The sequence below is a fragment of the Phacochoerus africanus genome, chromosome 6 (assembly GCF_016906955.1).
Source record: "Phacochoerus africanus isolate WHEZ1 chromosome 6, ROS_Pafr_v1, whole genome shotgun sequence".
In the NCBI taxonomy this organism is placed as follows: Eukaryota; Metazoa; Chordata; class Mammalia; order Artiodactyla; family Suidae; genus Phacochoerus; species Phacochoerus africanus.
In genome coordinates, this window is record NC_062549.1 from 112,392,081 (window position 1) to 112,411,809 (window position 19,729).

The window sequence follows — 19,729 nt, forward strand, 5'->3', positions numbered from 1 at the left end:
ATGCAGAATTACTTTGAATGATTTTCTCATCTATAATTCGAAATAAAAAGGTTGCGCAAGCTTTTATTAACATCGTCTCTGAATACAAAAGGCGTTTTCCACCAGCTGGGTGGTAGCTTAGGTTTCTTCAATGCTTCGATGAATTCTCTCGGCTCTCTTCTTCCTCTTGCCTTTAACAGAAGGCTGGCGGCTTGTCCGGTGCCCAGATAGGGAGCAGTAGCTTCGGTGGGATGGGAACAAGGCAGCTGGCCTGTGTTTGGTGAATGTCACCAATGTGTGCTTTAACCCACAGAGCGAGCCAACAGGATGCCTGGGGCAGCATTTTAAGAGTGTTTGAGGTGACGGAGTGTCATCTGCATCCCCTTTAATTATTAACTGCTTGGGGCACCAGCACATTCTTCATTGTCTTCCCCAAGGACAGTCTTTACTTAGCTGCGGGTGCTGGGCTGCTCTTCCAGCACAGGGGTAACAGTGATAATAATTGAATGCACGGGGGCTTTCCTGGGAGCTCCTCAGGGTGTTCAGTGCTGCACATGGCTTGTCCCGTTGACAGCCCCTTGGGCTGGGTGCTGTAATTCTGTTTCACCGATGAGAAAACCAAGACACTTAACGATGTTCGCATTTACTTCTGTCACACTTGTAAAGTACGCTGTACACGAAGAAGCTTATGTGACATCATGCATGATGTGTTTCGATTCAGTTACATTTATAAGGAAAGATGTTTCAACTTGAAGAGCGTATCTATACTCACAGTTAGTAATCGAAAAATAGTTACCTATTCTTCATTTACATTTTTCAGATTTTTTAAAAAAAGCAAAGATCCTTCACAAATGCAGTTAAATACATCTTTCGGCTACGTGTTTTGTTAGACTGGAATGCTTAAAAAAAAGTCAATACTTTCGGTTTCTGTCTTTTACCCGCATGATTAGTACATGCATTCGATTAAAAAATTTTAAGTTGAAAATTCTTATTGCAGAAATGTCCAGAAAATGACATACGAAGTTGCTGCCTAGCAGAAATTAAGCAGACAGAAGAAAAATATACAGAAACACTGGAGTCAATAGAAAAAGTAAGTCATCAAGTCATTCTAGATGCTCAAAAGCTGCCTTAATATAGGCTCAGAGTTGCTGTGGTGTCTGTGTATTCTGATTTTCAGTGGAACTTTGGGTATAAAGATCTCCAAGCAGATTTATTCATCCCACAACAATTTATTGATTCCCTAGCACCTGAATGACCCCCTGTTCCGGGGCCTGAGGATAGAGCAGTCAGCATGGCACAACTCTGGTTCTCATGACACTTTCTCTCAAGGGAGGGTTTATAATTTAAGTAAAAACATATGTCAGATAAGGCAGAGGAAGGGGGTGGCGAGTGATGGGAGGCTGGTTCATGGGGTGGGAGTGGAAGGCTCCATGGTCACATGATAAGCAGACGGTCTTAAGTCTAGAGCAAGTGAGTGTCTCAGTGAATTGAGGGAGCAAGCCGTGTGCGTAGCCCAGAGCTGACAGGCCCAGGGAGAAGGGCCCTCACGCGGGCAGCGGGCAGTGTACCTTGAGGGACAGCCACAGTCCAGGTGGCTGGAGCAGAACAGTGAGGGGGCAGTGAGGTCAGAGCAGCGGTGAAGCCCCCATCATGTGGGAGTGTGGAGGAGCAGCTGGCTTCAGCAGGAGCATTTTGGTTGGAAGAAGTGATGTGATCTGACTCTGGTCGGGTAAGGGTGGAAACTGGGAAGAAGCAGGATGTTGTGGTAATTAAGTCAACAGAAAATGGCAGGGTTGGTAGAGGTGGTGAGAAAGGGTCAGGTTCCAGATGAATTTGGAAAGTAGAGCCAAGTGGATTTGATGATGAATTGGGTAGGATGCATGGGAAAGAGCCATCAAGAAGGCTTGGTTTACAGCGCCGTAGCTAACTGTCTGAATGGTGAAGATGGTGACCGAGATGGGCAAGGACCAGTGTGGGAATCACAGGTCTGTGGGGACCAACTAAGTTTGCGATACCTATTAGCTTCCAAGGTGTGTTGAGGAGGCGTTCGATGTGTGAGTCTGACATTAAGGGGAAGGGTTGAATTGCTGTAGAGATTGGGCCGCTACCATGAGGCGATGGTGTTTGAGCCCGTGGCGCTAGGTGACATCCCCCAGGGAATGATGCAGATAGAGACGTCGTCTGAGGTCACCTCTGGTGACTTCCACATCTGGGGTTAGGAGAATGAGAACCAGGAGAAAGTTTTGGAAGTTAAAAAGAGAGAGAGAGAGAGATGAAGGTGTCAAAGAGTTATCTAGGAGAACGAGAGAGTATATGTGCTGGGGCTATGTGGCATTAGCGGCTCTGTTGGGTTTTGTGATTATATTTTGCATTAGCTGTCACGATAGTTCCTGTTTAACTTCCTAGGCACAGGCACAAAATATATGGATCTTCCTTCTTCCAGAAAAGCACACTGGAAGAAGAGAGGGTAAGTGTGTATGCAGGCCAGCGAGTCTGATGTTGGTTCATGGAGCGTAAACTGGGCAAGAAGGAGAGAGGGGACGTGAGGGATATGGGATGGTCCGTGGATAAGCAGAAGCACTGGGTTCGAGAGGCCCTTGAAGGAATGAGCTGTAAAGGTGGGAGGGTAGAGGTCAGAGAGTGGCTTGCTTCCCATTAATGCTGTGGAGCATATGCGGTTGTTGGTAATGACAGGGTCTTGGGGTATGACCCCAAGGGTAGCTGAGTTAGGATGAGACCCAGGTTATTGGAGTTCAAGGGCCAGGAGGCCAGGCTATTGGAAGGATCATCTGCCCAGTGACTGAGGTGACATGAAGTTGGGAGTAGTCATGGGTGGAGATACGGTAGGCAAGGCACTAAAATTCCCAAGGAATGAAGGGAAAATGATCCATGAGTCACATAAGCAGACTCTTGATCTCTGCAAAGCACTTGAGGGTTTTTTTTGTATTAGTCCTCAAATATATCTCTAGCATGTTGCAGTTTTGTTTTTTTTTTGCCACATTGGCCAAAGGTGTTCTTATTTTTCCCCTTGCTTTCAGAGGCAGATATAGCTCAGGTCTTTTGTTTTGTACTTTAAATGTATTACCTTGTGTTTATGTCTTGAGATCCCTGTTCAAAGTCTTTACAATGGAGAAAATAGTTTCTGTTTTTTTTCTTGGTATTCATCATACTGATAAACAGGTAACTTTTGGTAAAATATTTATTGCTCGTTGATGAAAAACTATTATGTCAATTATGATAAGTTGTGCTTAATGAGTACATCTCTCTTCTCTCCTGATAGTATTTCATGGCACCATTAAAAAGATTTCTGACAGCCACAGAATTTGATTCTGTATTTATCAACATTCCCGTAAGTAAAAATACAGTGGCTAAAATGGTGGCCTGTGTCCCTAAAATCCCCATCTTCTTACTTTTAACATTCTATTGTATTCTTTAGGAATTTTAACCCAGTCATTTGCCTCTTGAGTTATTATGGTCTTGTTTTCTGGAAATAACTGACATGTTCTGTTGTCAACTAAAAGCCAGCCAGAAGGTGTGCTGAACACAAACGGATAAGATTCATGTCTTATCCTCAGCAGCTTGTCATGGCCCGGTCACCTCGGTTAATCGCCGTGTTACTGTCTGTGTCTCGTGGGGTCCCCTTCTGCTCCATTCCCTGTTGTGTGGCTCCTCCAGCCCCTCAACCCTGTCTTCTGGCTCCATCCTTCTCCTCTACTTCCCGCCCTTTCTTCCCGCCCTGGGCCTCTGTTTTCTGGTGGTTGCTGGTCCTAGTTATATCAGCCTAAATCCCCTTTTCTAAAATTCACCCCTTGTGATGTAAGTCTATTTTAATGGTAGGATGTGAGGATCTTTCCCTCACATTTAGGTAAGCATTTCAGATTCCAGGATACCTTAGCATCATCTTGCAATCCTAAAAGAATATTTACCCAGAAGCAGGGAAGCGAGCCAAGTGCAGTGCCGCGTAAGGACGTGTTAGACAAGGTTAAGTTCTTGGACCTCTAGAACCGGTCTCAGTTTTAATATATGGCTTTTACATACTATATATAAACTTCTATGTACAGGCTTGCTTGATTCTTTTAATTTTAGTGTTGTGCTATCCCCATTGGTTAGCTGTGGCATGTTGGCCTTGTCTCTGATTTTTAGCCCAATGAAGACTTTTTTTTTTTTTATTGAGTTTAACATGGAGGGAAAACATCACAGTATCAAATGAACATTTAGCATCAAACAAACCACACATTCTAGAAAGATGAGGATCTTGAACTACCTGAAAACACTCCCTGTAACTTAGGACCCATTTGACAGTCTTGTTTTTTGGTTTTTTTGTTTTTTTTTTTTTGGCTGCACTTGTGGCACATGGACATTCCTGGACCAGGAATCGAATCCGAGCTGCAGCTGCACCTGCAACTTACACAACAGCCGCAGCAACACCTACTCCTTAGCCCCTGGTGCTGGGCTGGGGATTGAACCTGCACCTCAGCACTGACCTAAGCCACTGCAGAGACAGCGCCAGATCCTTAAGCTGCTGCACCACAGTGGGAACTCCTGAGAGTCTTTATTTCGATGGTTTTTCCATGCTCCTCTGAAAAGCGACAGGGCCAACGTATTCATGTTTCACCTGCTAAGGAAAGGCATGCCCGGCAGTCAGTTTGTGCTGTGCTGCAGGGACAGATGATGGGAGGATTGGTACCTTGACTTGAATCTTCTCATTTCCCGGCTGTAACGTGTATTTACTGTCTGACTGAACATTACTTGCCGATCGGGGACAATGTAAAATTCTGATTTTTGAGGTGCCCTCGTCAACTTCCTGCTGCCATTGATCTGCTGCTTATTTATGCCATTCGTTGTCTGGTTTCAAGTAATTTAGTCTGATTATTGTTAGCCTAGCTCCAGGACACCGCTAATTGACCAAAGTACCAATCTACATTTTTATGTCCCAGGGCCATGAATCATTACTTTATCCTGTCAATAAAACATTAGGCACTTGGATAGTTTTATTTAAAAATTTAAAGTGATTATAAAATGAAAACGAGCTGTACATATTTTTATACAAGGAATAAATTACCCTTTAATAACTAGTGAGATAATTTCCTTTCAAGTCAGATCTGAAATCGCTATTTCCCGTGCACGTGGCTTGTCTCTGCCGCCCTCTTTTCTCCTCTCTGCCTTCACCTCTCTTCTCCTCTCTTCAGTGATGGTATCAGGTTTCTGTGTTGAGGGCATTCTGCATATCTTTGCCTGGCAAGCCTGGCAACAATAGGGATGCTGGTTTGGGCTGAGTTTTTTTGCTTCTGATTTCTAATTTCCTTTGCCGTTGTTTTCTTTCCTCAGGAACTCGTAAAAGTTCATCGGAACCTAATGCAAGAGATTCATGATTCCATTGTAAATAAAAATGACCAGAACTTGTATCAAGTTTTCATTAACTACAAGGAAAGGTAACTTGTGGATTTTAAATGTTGTGGCTATTAGTTTGTAATGAGGGTTAGCATTAAATTTGCTCATAAAGAGCTATTACTACTGTTCATTAAGATACTTCCCGGGCAGTGATTAGAACATGGGATAGTTCATCTCTGGATGGTAGGTGAGCAATATAAGCATATCAGAAAAAAAGAAAAGAGAAAAAGGAAAAGGATCTAGACTTTTGCCTTGACAACCTGAAGATGCAGGTCCATGCACAGACCCTGTCACTCTCAAGTCCTGTAGACTTCAGGAAGTCATTTGAACTCTCTGAGCCTCCCTTTCTCTACCTGTAAATGTTAGGGGTAGATGAGATTAGCTGGTACGTAGTGCTTTTTCCAACTCCAATGTCTTATAATTCTTTATTTTGGAGTATTAGATTCACAGCCAAAATCAGTTTCCTTTTCTGAGTTTACAATAAATAAATAAATAAATAAAATTGGTGTTCTTGTTGTGGCTCAGCAGTAAGGAACCCAACTGGTATCCATGAGGATGCAGGTTCAATCCCTGGCCTCACTCAGTGGGTTAAGGATCCGGCGTTGCCGTGAGCTGTGGTGTAGGCCGGCAGCTACAGCTACACTGCATCCCCTAGCCTGGGAACTTCCATGTGCCTTGGGTGCTGCCCTAAAGAAAGCCGGAAAAAAAAAAAAAAAAATTTTCTGAACAGTTCACAGGAATTAGAAGTACTAAGAAATTTTGCTTAGAATATAGTTCTCTCTGTTGAAATCAAGCACTGTAATTCTTAATCCTGACTAAGGCGTGGGTAATTAATTGCTCTGCATCAACAGTAGTTAAATATTAATGTAGTAGTAGTTCCCCCCACCCCATTGGAGAATTAAAGGAAACAATAAATGCAAAACTCGGTTTCTTCCAAGAGATAACCTTCCCAAAGCAGGCTCTGACCCCGTATCATATGAGCAGTCTACCCAGCACAGCTCAGACGTCTCTGTTCCCCTTTTCAGATAATGTATTTTTCTTAATTAAAAAGTAGGAAGGAGTATGGGGTTTATTAATGAGTGGAATTATAAGTAGTGATTACAGTGAAATTGTGCTAGAAAAGAAAGCTGTTCCTGAGTGAGAGTAAACAGTGAACAAGTTGATCTCCAACAGAACGTTAAACAGAAATTTTTTATTTTGTTTTTGATGTATATGCGTCCCAAGCAATATTTTTTTTTTGTCTTTTTGTCTTTTTGTTGTTGTTGTTGTTGTTGTTGTTGTTGCTATTTCTTGGGCCGCTCCCGCGGCATATGGAGGTTCCCAGGCTAGGGGTTGAATCGGAGCTGTAGCCACCGGCCTACGCCAGAGCCACAGCAACGCGGGATCCGAGCCGCGTCTGCAACCTACACCACAGCTCACGGCAACGCCGGATCATTAACCCACTGAGCAAGGGCAGGGACCGAACCCGCAACCTCATGGTTCCTAGTCGGATTCGTTAACCACTGCGCCACGACGGGAACTCCCCAAGCAATAGTGATAGTCATTAAGCCAGTTTATAAATTCCACCTGCTATAAAAGTGTACAAGGAATCCACCCCATTCAAATTTGGAAATTAAAAATATGTTTTTGTTTTGTTTTTTGGGGGGCTGCTCTTGCAGCATGTGGAAGTCCCCAGGCTAGGGGTCAAATTGGAGTAGCTGCCAGCCCCTACACCACAGCCACGGCAACGCTGGATCCTTAACCCATAAGTGAGGCCAGGGATCGAACCCTCATCCTCTTGGATCCTAGTTGGGTTCATTACCACTGAGCCACAATGGGAACTTCCAAAATAGTTATTTTTAACTATATGGTATCATCAGGATGAGTGATCCTCATTCTATAACTGTGTGTGTGGCAGGTGGTAAAAATTGAGTTCCCATGTGGCTCATTGGAAACAAATCTTACTAGTATCTGTGAGGACCTGGGTTCGATCCCTGGCCTCACTCAGTGGGTCAGAGATCTGGCTTTGCTGTGGACTGTGGTATAGGTCGCAGATGAGGGTTGAATCTGGTACTGCTATGGCTGTGGTGTAGGTTGGCAGCTGTAGCTATGATTTAACCCCTAGCCTGGAAACTTCTTTGGTCCCCTCCTACAAAAAAAAAAAAAAAAACAAAACCAAAAAACCAAGAAGAAACGAGAAAGCTGAGGCTCAGAGAAATTATGAGTCATCTTCCCAGGATTACCTAGAAAGTAACAGAGGCAGGATGAGTGATACTGCTTTGATTATTCTCAACTGTGGCTTTAAATAGGTGGAAATTCTGCCTCTTTCCTTGCCGTTTTGTCCTACAGGTTTCTTTTCACTCTCTTTTTTCCTTTCAGGTTGGTTATTTATGGGCAGTACTGCAGTGGAGTGGAGTTGGCCATCTCAAGTTTAGACTACATTTCTAAGACAAAAGAAGATGTCAAACTGAAATTAGAGGTGCCTGTTTATTTTTTTTTTTGTATGTGACAGAGAGTAAAATAAACAGAACAACACATTTCTTTTCATGATCAATGCAACAACAAATTTCCCATGTATTCTATGTATAATTTCAAAAAATATTTTAATAGCTCTATAAAATAATAATATGGCAGTGATAATAACAGCAGTAAAATATCAGATTTATGGCGTTTTTTTTACATGCGTTATCTCATTAGAGCCTCGTGACTTGGTTAGATACATAATTAATTTTCTTCTCTTTTGGATAAGAAAGCCAAGGTTCAGAGAGATGAGTCAATTTACCTAGAGGAGTAAAAGGTACAGGATGAAAAAGATGAGATTTAAATTGTTTATTAAAAATAGAAGACATTTAGGGGACAGGCATATGAAAAGGGCATGGATGGATATTGCCCATAAGAAGAAGACAAGACAGACACTCATGAGAGTGAGAGTAAGTAGCCTGTGATGAGCCCTCGGCCAGGGCTCTATGAATAAGATTGAGGGATTCCCTCAGAATAGTTCGGCTGGGGAAGATTTATCTGAAGAGGAAGTATTTGAGTTAGGATCGATGAAGAATGGGGTGAGTCTTGACGGATGAGATTCCCTGTGGGGCATTCTGGAAGAATTGGCACGTCTGGAGCAGAAGAGTTGGGAGAGTTTGAGAAGTGGGGAGTAGACTAGTATGCACAGAGCCCATGGTACCCGTGGAAAACACATCTGGAAACTGTATTAAGTCATTTTTTTTTGGTGTGGGGGGGGTACACCCCCCCCCCCCGCCCCGGGAAGAGTTTGCACTTTCAAAAAACTTTTGGAAATGATTATTTATATGTTATATGAGTTACCTCAAATGCATTATCCGTATGTTCGGATTTTTCTTAAATTTCAGGGAGGGATGTATAATCCACTCTCTGTGTGGGCTGTCGGTGCGTATCTGGAATCATCATAACTCATGATTCCCACAGAGGGGAACTATTGGTTAGAAAGTTGCCTGTTAACAGGCAATCGAGTAACTCTCCCAACTGGGTATCATGGATCCTTCTTTCTTTCCTCCGCAGTCCCTCGATGATGTGGACCTTATGTCAGGAAATTGATTGAGTCACCACTAAGTGACATCCTTCTTTAGCCTAAAGGGCCCCTGCTCCTCTTTGGAGAATAGAGCCTCCTAAGTGTCGATCTCTAAGCCACCTTGACTCAAATTAAGATGTGCTGCTAAGATAAGACTTTACAACTTTCACAACTACGTCCTAACAGAGCTACCATTAAGGCAGGGTTTTTTGTTTTGGGTTTTTGTCTTTTAGGGCTGCACCTGTGGCATATGGAGGTTCCCAGGCTAGGGGTCCGATCAGAGCTGTAGCCGCAGGCCTAGACCAGAGCCACAGTAACAGGGAGTCTGAGCTGTGTCCGCACCCTACACCACAGCTCTCAGCAATGCCAGATCCTTAACCCACTGAGCGAGGCCAGGGATCAAACTCGAGTCCTCATAGGTGCTAGTCAGGTTCGTTAACCCCTGAGCCACGATGGGAACTTCAGGTTTTTGTTGTTGTTGTTGTTTTTTAATAAAGGTATATAATCCTGGTTCAAGAGCGGAGTCAGCAAGTGGTCTTTTAGCATCATTTGAATGTTACTCTCCCTTTTTACAGAATCACTGTCAAAACCCAACCAGCACGCATGCTGTGGAACTCCAGAGGCATAGTTTCTGTCGTCACTGAGAGTGTTAGGGAAAGAGAGGACTCCAGGCTGAGCTTGAAAGGCTCCCTCCATTCTTTCCTTCCTTCTCCCTCCCTCCCTCCCTTCCTTCCTTCCTTCCTTCCTTCCCTCCGTCCCTTCCAGCTGCTCCCACAGCATGGGGAAGTTCCTGGGCCAGGGATCGAACGTGCACCACAGCGGCAACTTGAGCTGGTGCCGTGACCACACTAGATCCTAATATACTGCGCCACAGAGGGCACTCTGAAAAGCCCTGATTTCTAAGCGTGGGCCTGATTTGGAAGTGTTTCATCAAATAATTACCATAACCCCTCAACAAACAGTCTTTTTTGGAACTGTCTTTTGCAAGTCCTAGCATGATGGAGGGAAAGCTGCCTGATACTTGGTTTCGCTCTGCCTCCTGCTGTTTTGAGGTTATTTTTACTCTCGTTCGTTTTTGTCTTTTTTTCCTCCCTCTAGTTTGGAACCAAGAAGACATGGGGCGAAGGGTCATAGAGTCTCTTTACCTTGCCCTGTAAGCTGGCTCATCCCTGTTTCACTTTATTTTCTTCTCTTTTGGAAGAATCATTTCTCCCCATTATTTGCTTGCAATGCCAATAAGCATTTTACACTTCACTCGCAGCCTCCCCAGTTGTAGCTAATACCAGTTCGTTTCTTTACGTCCTGACCCTGTGACTTAGAACTGGAACTAGTTTTTTTTTTTTTCCCCCAGCAGTTTTAAACTGACTCCCATAACATAACAAAGGGAATTTTAAATGTATAACATTTATGTTCTTAACACTATGTTAAGATGGCTTAACATAAGAAATGTAAGATACAGCCTCAATTCCAAGGAACTTAAAATGCAGCTGGGAAGATGCATTGCAATAGTATTATTAGCAGTTTGACCTCCTATTCGAGACCCATGATCCAGAACTCTCTACAATCTGTGGAAGCAAGAAATCAGTTGAAATAGTTATCTGTCCAGTGAACCGCAGCAGTTGACAAGACGTGAGCTAACGTGGCAGGTTGTGTCCCCAGTTCTTGTTTAAGAGCTGTAGTCAAGCACTCATTAACTCAATACTGTCATTAAAGCGAGCGGTGTTTTGTTTTTCCAGCTCCTGATGATCTTACCCTTCCATGTGTCAGAAAAGCTAAGTGTAGGCAAAAAGAAAAAAGAATATTTTCTGCAACACAACTCCTTCCAAGAACTGGAAGCTTCCTTGGTCTTGGTTATGTAACTGAGAATTTTGGTCCTAAAAGGTTGCTCATGAATAAAAATATTTTATGGCACTTTATTTTGAACTATACTACAAATATGTGAGAAACAATAAAATCAGAAAAGCAACTTGCTCAAGGTCGCACAGCCGAGGGGTGCCAGACTTGATTTAAATTCAAGCTTTGACGCTTCAAAGTACTTTCCTCAAAGTCATAGTTAATGTCAGAAGAGGGAACCAGTCAATATGATTTTTCAGTCAACTTTTAGGAAAGGAGAGTGTGAGACTGAAAAAATAAAACCTGAGGCTTTAAAACCTTTGAATCCAGGCGTGGGCTTATACTTTAGCAAATTTTTAGAGTCAGTCATTCCATTTCATTCATTGCAACAAATGTTTATTGAGCAAATAGTAGATTCTTAGAGGTAGAAAAGGCAGAATATATTGGGGAAGATACTACGTACAGTAATAATGAAAAGACTCAGAAGGCACAGAGAGACAGCACAACTTTGACTGGGATCATTACTAACAGCCTAGAAGGATATTTCTTCAAGAGGATGATGAATTTTTCTGGAAACGAGACAAAGCTCATGGGACTTGGAGAGAACCAAATAAACTAAGACCTGAGGGCGAGGAAGACCCATAGTGGGTTTGATGAGTAGGGCTTGTTCTTGATGCCTGGTCCACGGTCCTGCTTGGGGAGACTGGTGAAAGGTTAAGTGGTACAAATGGGGGAAGACACTGGAGGACCACTAGAGAAAATAATTTTCATACATAAGATAGTTCTACGTATTTTCTTATCTAGAGTTGAAATGCTACAACTTTTGTTTCTTTTGGTTTTTAATTGACGATGCTTCCTACTCTTTTCAGCAAGAAGGATTGCTAGGAAAGAAAACAACAAAATATTTATTGTATAATAAATATATAGAGCCGTTTTGCTCGTCAAGGCTTTTGCATCTTTTAATGTTTGTATTATGATTCCCTTTGGTTAACAAAGTTCAATTAAAAATTTTTTTTTCATTAGGAATGTTCCAAAAGAGCAAATAATGGGAAATTTACTCTTCGAGATTTGCTTGTGGTTCCTATGCAGCGTGTTTTAAAGTATCACCTTCTCCTCCAGGTATGTAACTAAAGTCCAATCGTATATTTGTTCATTCATTCATTCAACAAAATAAGAGTGAAGCATCAACTACATTATGCTTGGAGCCCCATCCCCTTTTTATAATTTTCAATTATCAGAGTAGCTAAGTGGGAAATCACAGAACAGCTGGATTTTTTTTTTTCTTCCTTTTAGCGAAGATAATTCTGTTATCTTTCACAAAGTCACAATTTGTGTCCTTCAAACAGAACTGGCTCAAAACTTTTTTTTTTTCAACATTTAAGAACAAGGCAAAGCAAATACAAATATCCCATCAACCCAGTCTTCGGGCATCAGCAGTAGTCATTTATGAGAACCTCAGTGTTGCGATACACTTGAATTTTGGCGGGTTAATTGTGTTAGAAATTGTACCTTATAACCATAAACGAAAGAGAATTCTGTCACATTCTCTGCTGCTTTCTGCTAAACTAAATTACAATATGACTACATTTATTTTGAAGTGATTCTTGTTATAACCCCTAGCTTATGGTTTCCATGGTTAGTCTTCTAATGAGGGTGGAGAGTCTTGTAAATTTAATTTGATAGCTGTACCAGGAGACTCATTAGTTCTGCTCCAAAGAAATGTCTTACTGTATTAGTCTGTCAGCTCTGCTGATGCTTGTGAAATGTCATTTTAAAAAGATCTACTACCTGTATGTGAAATATAATTTTGAATTTGCTGTGCTTTGTACATCTTGTATATTAAATTTCTTGAACTGTAGCTGCAAAATTATTAGTTATTTCTATTTTTGTTCTACTGCAAAATCAGAAAAATTCAAACCCTGATTATTCCTTAAAAATGCATTAAAACATTTCTGAAACCTAAACTCAAAGCAACTTAATCAAATTGCATTTTATGAAAAAATAATAAGATTTAGGCAGTCAGTTTCTGAGATATCATGAAACTAAAACCATGTCCAAAAGATCATAATTTATTTTATAACTTTGATATAGTCAAATATCGATTGAAGAATTTAAGAGGTGGTTTTCAAGAAATATATATTTTGCTCACTTAAAAGATTTTAGACAGACATATAAAAGTATAAAATATGACTACTTTTTTGAAATTCAGCAAACTTTTTTCTCCTAATTTTTCTTGGGCTCTTTTATATTTTAAATTTCAAAAGTATATTTAGTTCCATGATGATTTTTTTAAAGTAGGGAAAGTTTTATCTGGGACACCACCCTTAGATAAAAATTCTAGAAATGTTTTTTCCATTTTGAAATCGTGTCCGGTAGAATTAATTTGTCTTCTGTTTAAAAACGTGTTGAATAAATGTGGTATAAATTTGAACATTTTCTACTTACTGTTGTATTTTCATGGGGAAATCATTTTTGGAATGGCTTTGACTTGAAATCACAGTTGCAAATATGTATAGTGGGGGTTTGAAACTTTGAGAATAATTTATTGTTATTATTTAATAAAGGAAAAGTCAAAATGGAAACCAAAGAGTATACCTTTGGCAAGTTTATTATCTTTAACAGATTGGATGTCTGTAGGTTCTGTTTACCACTAGAAACACGACTAGTATTGAATTCAGCAAGGATTTTTGAATGGCTTCCATGTTCCACGTACAGTGTTAGGCATTTGACAGTATGAAACAGCCTCCCTCATGCTGAGGAAACTCACTCTTTAGGTGGGGAAAATGAAATATAGTCTGTCAAGTACAATATGGTATGATAGGTATGCAGAAGGTCCAGAGGTTGGCACAAAGAGAGATCTAGTAAATTGTGGCATGAGTAGAGACCGCTGCCATAGAAAGCTTCACAGAGGAGTGATTCTCGAGTTGGACTTTGAAGGAAGAATAACAGTTTGACAGGTGGGTCAGAGAGAAAGGGCTTTCTAAAGGGAGAAAAAACTGTGCCCAATGGGCTCAGAAATTAGGATGTATTTTGAGAATCACCGGTCATTTAGTAGAACTAGGGCATAGGCTGTTGAGGTAGCAGCGGAGAGAGAAGTTGGGAGAGGTTTGCAGAATTCAGATGTTGAAGTGTCTGTGAGGTATGGATGCCAACCTGAAGTTTTTGTGGATTTCCCGGAAGTCTAAATAACAGGGGCTGACTTGCATTTAGAGAGTTAACTCTGGTGTCAGTAGAGTGAATAGATTAGAGTGGGGAAAAATTGTGACTCAGAAGATCAGTCAGAAGCCTGTTAGAGTGACCCATTTGAAAAGAGCAGGAACTTGAACCAGGGTAATGGCAGGGGGATGATTTCAAGGGGAAGGATCAAAGTTAACACAAACAGAACATAGTGAGGGAGCGGGAAGTGTCGGGCACCTTTTCGGTGTTGGCTTACGTGATGGAGGGGCTGTCACTCGGTAAAACATAAACAGGAATATGAATAAGAGCAGGGCTATGAGTGAAGGTGCATTAAGCTTGGACACGCTGGAACCTGTGGAATAATTGGACATAGGAGTTGAGTTCTAAATTGAGTGCGTTCATTTGGGAAGAACTGTCACACCAGGTGATAGGTGATGCTGTGGCAGTGGGTATGATAGAATTTGTAGCGAGTGCAAAGTAAGAATAACGGAAGACTACAGTGAGAATCCAGGGAACAATAACTAATTTCAAAGGTGCAGATAAGGAAAAAAAAGTACGAAGGACCCATGAGTCAACATTTAAGACGGACCAACAGCCACACCATCAACAAACAAGAGCCTGATGTCCCTGAAGCCAAAGGAGAGCTGTAGTCACAGCAGAATCCAAAGAGAGAAGCCAGGTTCGGGAACAGGTAGAGTAGAAAGTATCAATTCAGTTGGCAAAGAGGGGATCTTTCATAACATCTGGGAAGAGTGTCAGTGTGATGATGGGCAGGAGAATTCAGGTTCAGCTTGGAAAGGAAAGTGTTTCCAGCCATTGTCTCACATTCTTTTGATGTCTAATTGGTCATCTTAGCAATTTGAAATTTTTGATGAAAATAGAGCCGGTTGCATCAGATTTATCACGTGATGGCGTGAGTAATGATAAAAACGGGATTTTTTTAAAAAAATGTCTTCTTATGTTTTGGTTTTCATTTGATTGAAAGGAGTCCTAAACTATATCTTCCAAATAGGAGCTGGTCAAACATACCACTGACCCTATGGAGAAGGCCAATCTAAAACTGGCTCTTGATGCAATGAAGGTAAGACAAATGCATCATGAACTTGTCTGTATTTCTCATTCTGGCCTAAAACCAATAGACTGTAAGCTGCAAATACATATGCATTATGTGCTAATCTTGAAATTACAATATCTATAAGTATGTGTATAGTTCTGCTTTCGGTGGGGGAGAACTCAGTATTTTTAACTGAAATCGATGTCCTTGCATTGATTTGATTGCAAAAACATAGACCCAAGAAGCGTATTAAAATAGCTTGTTATTTATGCATGTATGGCAACTCCATAACCACCAGGAATGATTTAAGAGAGTGGTTTTATGTCACATTCTCTTTATGGTGACTAATAGCGAACTGTTGGCTTGTGCAACCAGCAGGCTAGCTGATGACTTCAGAGCACTGGCGTGACTTATTTTCTTCAAGTGAGGATGTCTGCCAGGTTTACCGTTGTGGACGCTGTGCCTCAGTGCAGGGCTAGTGGATCAGTTTGGGTTTCTCTTTCAGGTAAATCTGAAAATCAAGAACCACAAAGAGATGAAGGCAGACTTTTTGAATGTATCAGGGAATCTGTAGAACTCCAGCTCCCCTGCTCTGCTGGACTTTGAAAGACATAAGATATGCCACCTAACTTAGAACATAAGCAAATATTTCTTCTCAAAACCAAATGCTGGTGTGACTCTGCTCAGAGCAACGCACAATTACTTATCCATGTCCCTGTGCCAGTTTGAGTGTTAGCTCTGCTGTTTAGCTGACTTTTGTACCCTGTCAGGAAACATTGCACAATTATTTATTACTGTCAGACAAAACCATACCTAGCTCCCCATTTTGAAAAGAAATCCTTTATCAGTGTATCCTATGGCAAGACTTTCATTTAGAACAAAGTTGGGAGGAACTGCCTTTTGTCCGCGTTCCGTTCCTACTGTTGCAGATGAATATAAGAGGGTAGAGAGAAAAGAAAAAGAACCCAGAAAATGGGACAAGTCTGGAGCACGTGTAGTAAAAATAGCGAGTTACAGTATGGAAAGATTAGCTAATGTTTCCTCAAATAGGAGAAGACGTTTTAAAAATAGGTGAAGGCACGTGGAGAAACAGGGCCAGCGTTGTTTGTGCACCTTGGTTCATTTTCATGCTCTCAGGTTCCTCTGTCTCCTTTACTTCCCCTTTATTAACTTTTTGAAATTGACCTGGCTCCTGAGTGAACTAGTTCCAGGAACTAAGATGCTAACTGGATGCAGACCACAGCCCTGCCAGATTCATTGTCTGACTTTTAGTTACTTTGTTCTCCCACTAATCCTGCCTGATTGCCCTCATTCCATCTCAGGGATGAGTGCGATTCTCTCAAGGTCAGCTATTGTGTGTTTGGAATTTATAAGCTCCCGGCTACCCGGTTTCCTTTTTGTTGGTCTACAAGGCAGCATATTTTGTTTGTTTTTGTGTTTGATCTTTCCTTTTCTCGGGGGTGTGGTAAATGACAAGGCTTCATTCTTCCCAGCTGTACGCCAGACAGCTTTTAAATTGCTTTTGAGATGCAGCTTTGATTGACTGGGTGTTCATTTTATTGTCACGGAAATGTTATGGCGGTAACTTTTACCACTAATGAAATTAATGATGTGTTTTCTTTCAAACAGTGCAGTGCTCATCTCTTGTCTAATCTCATCCTGCTTTCTTTTTCTACCCTTCTCTGTATTCTTTAGGACTTGGCGCAATATGTGAATGAAGTGAAAAGAGATAATGAGACCCTTCGTGAAATTAAACAGTTTCAGCTATCTATAGAAAATTTGGTATGTAATTATCATTCCATCAGGCTTCCAAAATTCACGAACTGGAGGACATCCTAGGAGTTGTCTTTGAAAGAAAGATGGTTTACCTGCAAGTTCCTGTTGTTTTAAGTGTTTTGCAACTTCTGTTTGGATGTCTGGTGGTACCTGTAATACATCATTGTCCAGGGATTTTCTGCCAGTACTTGTCCCTCTCACCTTAACACACTATGTTGCCTCTCCCCCAGGAGTCCCAATTCCAACCACTGGAGTCTGTTTTTTTGTTTTTGCTTTTCTTTTCTCTTCCCCACCCCCATATATTCTCACGCAGAGTCCTGTTGATGTGTTCTTTTTATGTATATTTACTGGATAACTGCTGCGTGCCAGATGTTTTGCCTGGGGCCGGGGCTATAACTATGAACCACATGGTCTGAGGGTTGAAGAGACAGTAAAAAGAGAGTTTAAAAGTGCTGTGTTGAGATCAGTGCTATGCATGGGTTGCTACCTCAGAGGGGTAGTGAGTGGTGTCCTAGTTTAGCTAAGGTGGTCTGAAAGACTTTTTCTGATTCATTTGACTCGTTTGTCACTTGAGCCTGAAGGATGAGAAGAAGCCAGTGGCACAAAGGTCTGTGGAGAGAGAGCATTTCAGGCAGAAGCCATAGCAAGCGAAGTGCCCAGAGACAGGTGAGAGTCAGGGGCGTTCAAGAAGCTGTAAGGCAAGAGAGGCTGGAAATTGAGAGTGAGAGGAAGAAGGGAGCAGGGGGGACTCCACGCCACAGCCTTGCAGGCGAGGTGTTGAGTTGGGATTTTGTAGTGATTGCAGTAGGAAGCCAGTGAAAAGTTTTTACCTGAGGGTTTCACAGTCTGATTTATGGGTCAAAAAAACTCTATCAGCAGGCAGAGCAGTCAGCACGTTGTTGAGGTGGTTTCAAGAGAGAGGTGATGGGAGTTCCCTAGTGGCCTGGCTATAGCTCAGGTCACCGCTGCGGCGTGGGTTCAATCCTTGGCCCGGGAACTTTCACAAGCCATGGGCACAGCCACAAAAAGAAAAGCGAGCGAGCGAGAGATTGATGATAGAGGCTTGGATAAAGCTGTGAGTAGAGAGGACAGACAGATGAATGGATTTACGATACTTATCTTGGTAGAGCCATTTTATTGCTTCTTTCTCTGAAACACCTTTGGTCTATGTCTCTTTCCACACGTACAACCATGCCCCCTTTTCAGGACCTCATCTGCCATCTTTCCATCCACAGTCGCCTCTATTTGCCTCTTCACGTAGTTGCATTTCCAAAATATGGATTTTTCAATTCACTCTCTTTCTCAAACTTGTCAGAATTGTCTATCACCTTCAGGATTCAGTCAACATTCCTTAGCCTGGTGTATAAGGCCCTCAGTGGTTTGGCCTTAAGCTGTTTTCCTCAACTTATCCAGCTAATAGCTGCCCACATACTTTACAGTGCTCCGGCTGTGGTGTAAGGTCTCTGATGTGCCATACATTTTTATGGTTCTGCTTTTGATCATAATATTGTCAAAGCCGAGAGTGTCTTTGTTCGTTTTTTCCTACCCAATTTCTTCAAGGTCCACCGAAAATAAATTCTTTCCTTACTCTCCCATCTCCTTTTCTCCTTGTAATTCTATAGCATATTGCCTGGACAGCTGTTTTTTTCATTGTGGATATGTATGTATATATATATATATATATATATATATATATATATCACACTGCATCTTGTTGTGCACCCATCACCACTGTCCATCTTCAGAACTCTTTTTATCTTGCAAAACAAGCTCTGCATATGAAACACCAGCTCTTCATTCCCCCTTCCACTAGGCCCTAGCAATCACCGTTCTACTTTCTATCTTTATGAATTATGGGGTATCAATACTTCTCCACACTTTGGTCTGCAAATATTTTCCCCCATTCTGTGTGTTGCCTTTTCACTCTGCTAATCTTTGATCCATGTTGAGTTCATCTTTGGATACAGTGTAAGGTAACTGTCCAACTTCATTCTCTTGGCCGTGCATGTCCAGGTTCCCCGGCACCGCTTGTTGAAAAGGCTCTCCTGTGCACACCGAATGGTCTTGGCACTCTTGTCAAAAATCACTCCATCATATATGTGAGGGCTTATTTCTGCACATTCTGTTCTGTTCCATTGGTTTAGAAGCCTCTGTTTATGGCAGTTCCACACTGTTTAGATTACCATAGCTTTGTAATAAGTTTTTAAATTAGGAAGCATGGGACCCCAACTCTGTTCTTTTTAAAGAAATTTGTTTTATTTGGTGTTAGAAGATGCAAACTATTCCTCCTTTTGGAGGGGATAAGCACTGAGGTCCTGCTGTATTGCAAAGGGAACTACATCCAATCGTTTGTGATGAAACGTGATGGAAGATAATATGAGAAAAAGAATGTGTGTGTGTATGTATACATATATAGATAGGTATATGTATGGCTGGGGCACAGCAGAAATTGACAGAACACTGCAAATTAATTACAATAAAACTTTTTTTTAAAAAGATTGTTTTACCTATTAAAGGCTCCTTGTAGTTCCAATGAATTTTAGGGTGGAGTTTCTGTTTCTGCACAAGATATCACTGGAATTTTGATAGGAAACATTTATTTTTATATTACAGTACCATTAATTACAGATCTATCTTTTTTTATTACTATGTAATCTAGCCCGTAGTGTTATCTTCAGTTAATTCTTTTTTCCTTTAGCACCTTGTAGGTGCTCATACATACTTAAAACTTTTTATTGTCTTCCTCTGGGGCAATGGCTCATTATTTTTAATCATTAAATCAGAACTTTTCATTCTTGAGATCTTAGCTCAAGGAAGTTACCCTTGACTCCCTAGAACATATTAGATCCCCAGCCGTTCATGCTTCCTTCACAGCAGTTGCACGTTTGTAACTATATATGTCTGTGAATATTTGTCCCCCCACCTCCCCCAGGAGTCTGCTCCATGAGGGCAGGGTCTCTGTCATTCTGCCTGGTACCTATTACAGTGGCTGGCAC

General features: G+C 41.5%; 1 protein-coding gene across 4 annotated transcripts in view; it reads left to right on the forward strand.

Annotated features, from left to right (window-relative positions):
* The window catches only part of VAV3 (vav guanine nucleotide exchange factor 3), a 373,579-nt gene that overhangs the window by 172,222 nt on the left and 181,628 nt on the right, over positions 1-19,729 (forward strand). For all 4 annotated transcript variants that reach the window (XM_047785154.1, XM_047785155.1, XM_047785156.1 and 1 more), the window contains 7 exons: positions 977-1,069; positions 3,260-3,328; positions 5,308-5,411; positions 7,729-7,828; positions 11,750-11,845; positions 14,916-14,984; positions 16,653-16,739. In XM_047785154.1, the coding sequence (XP_047641110.1) occupies positions 977-1,069; positions 3,260-3,328; positions 5,308-5,411; positions 7,729-7,828; positions 11,750-11,845; positions 14,916-14,984; positions 16,653-16,739 (618 nt within the window). The remainder of the gene's footprint in view (positions 1-976; positions 1,070-3,259; positions 3,329-5,307; positions 5,412-7,728; positions 7,829-11,749; positions 11,846-14,915; positions 14,985-16,652; positions 16,740-19,729) is intronic.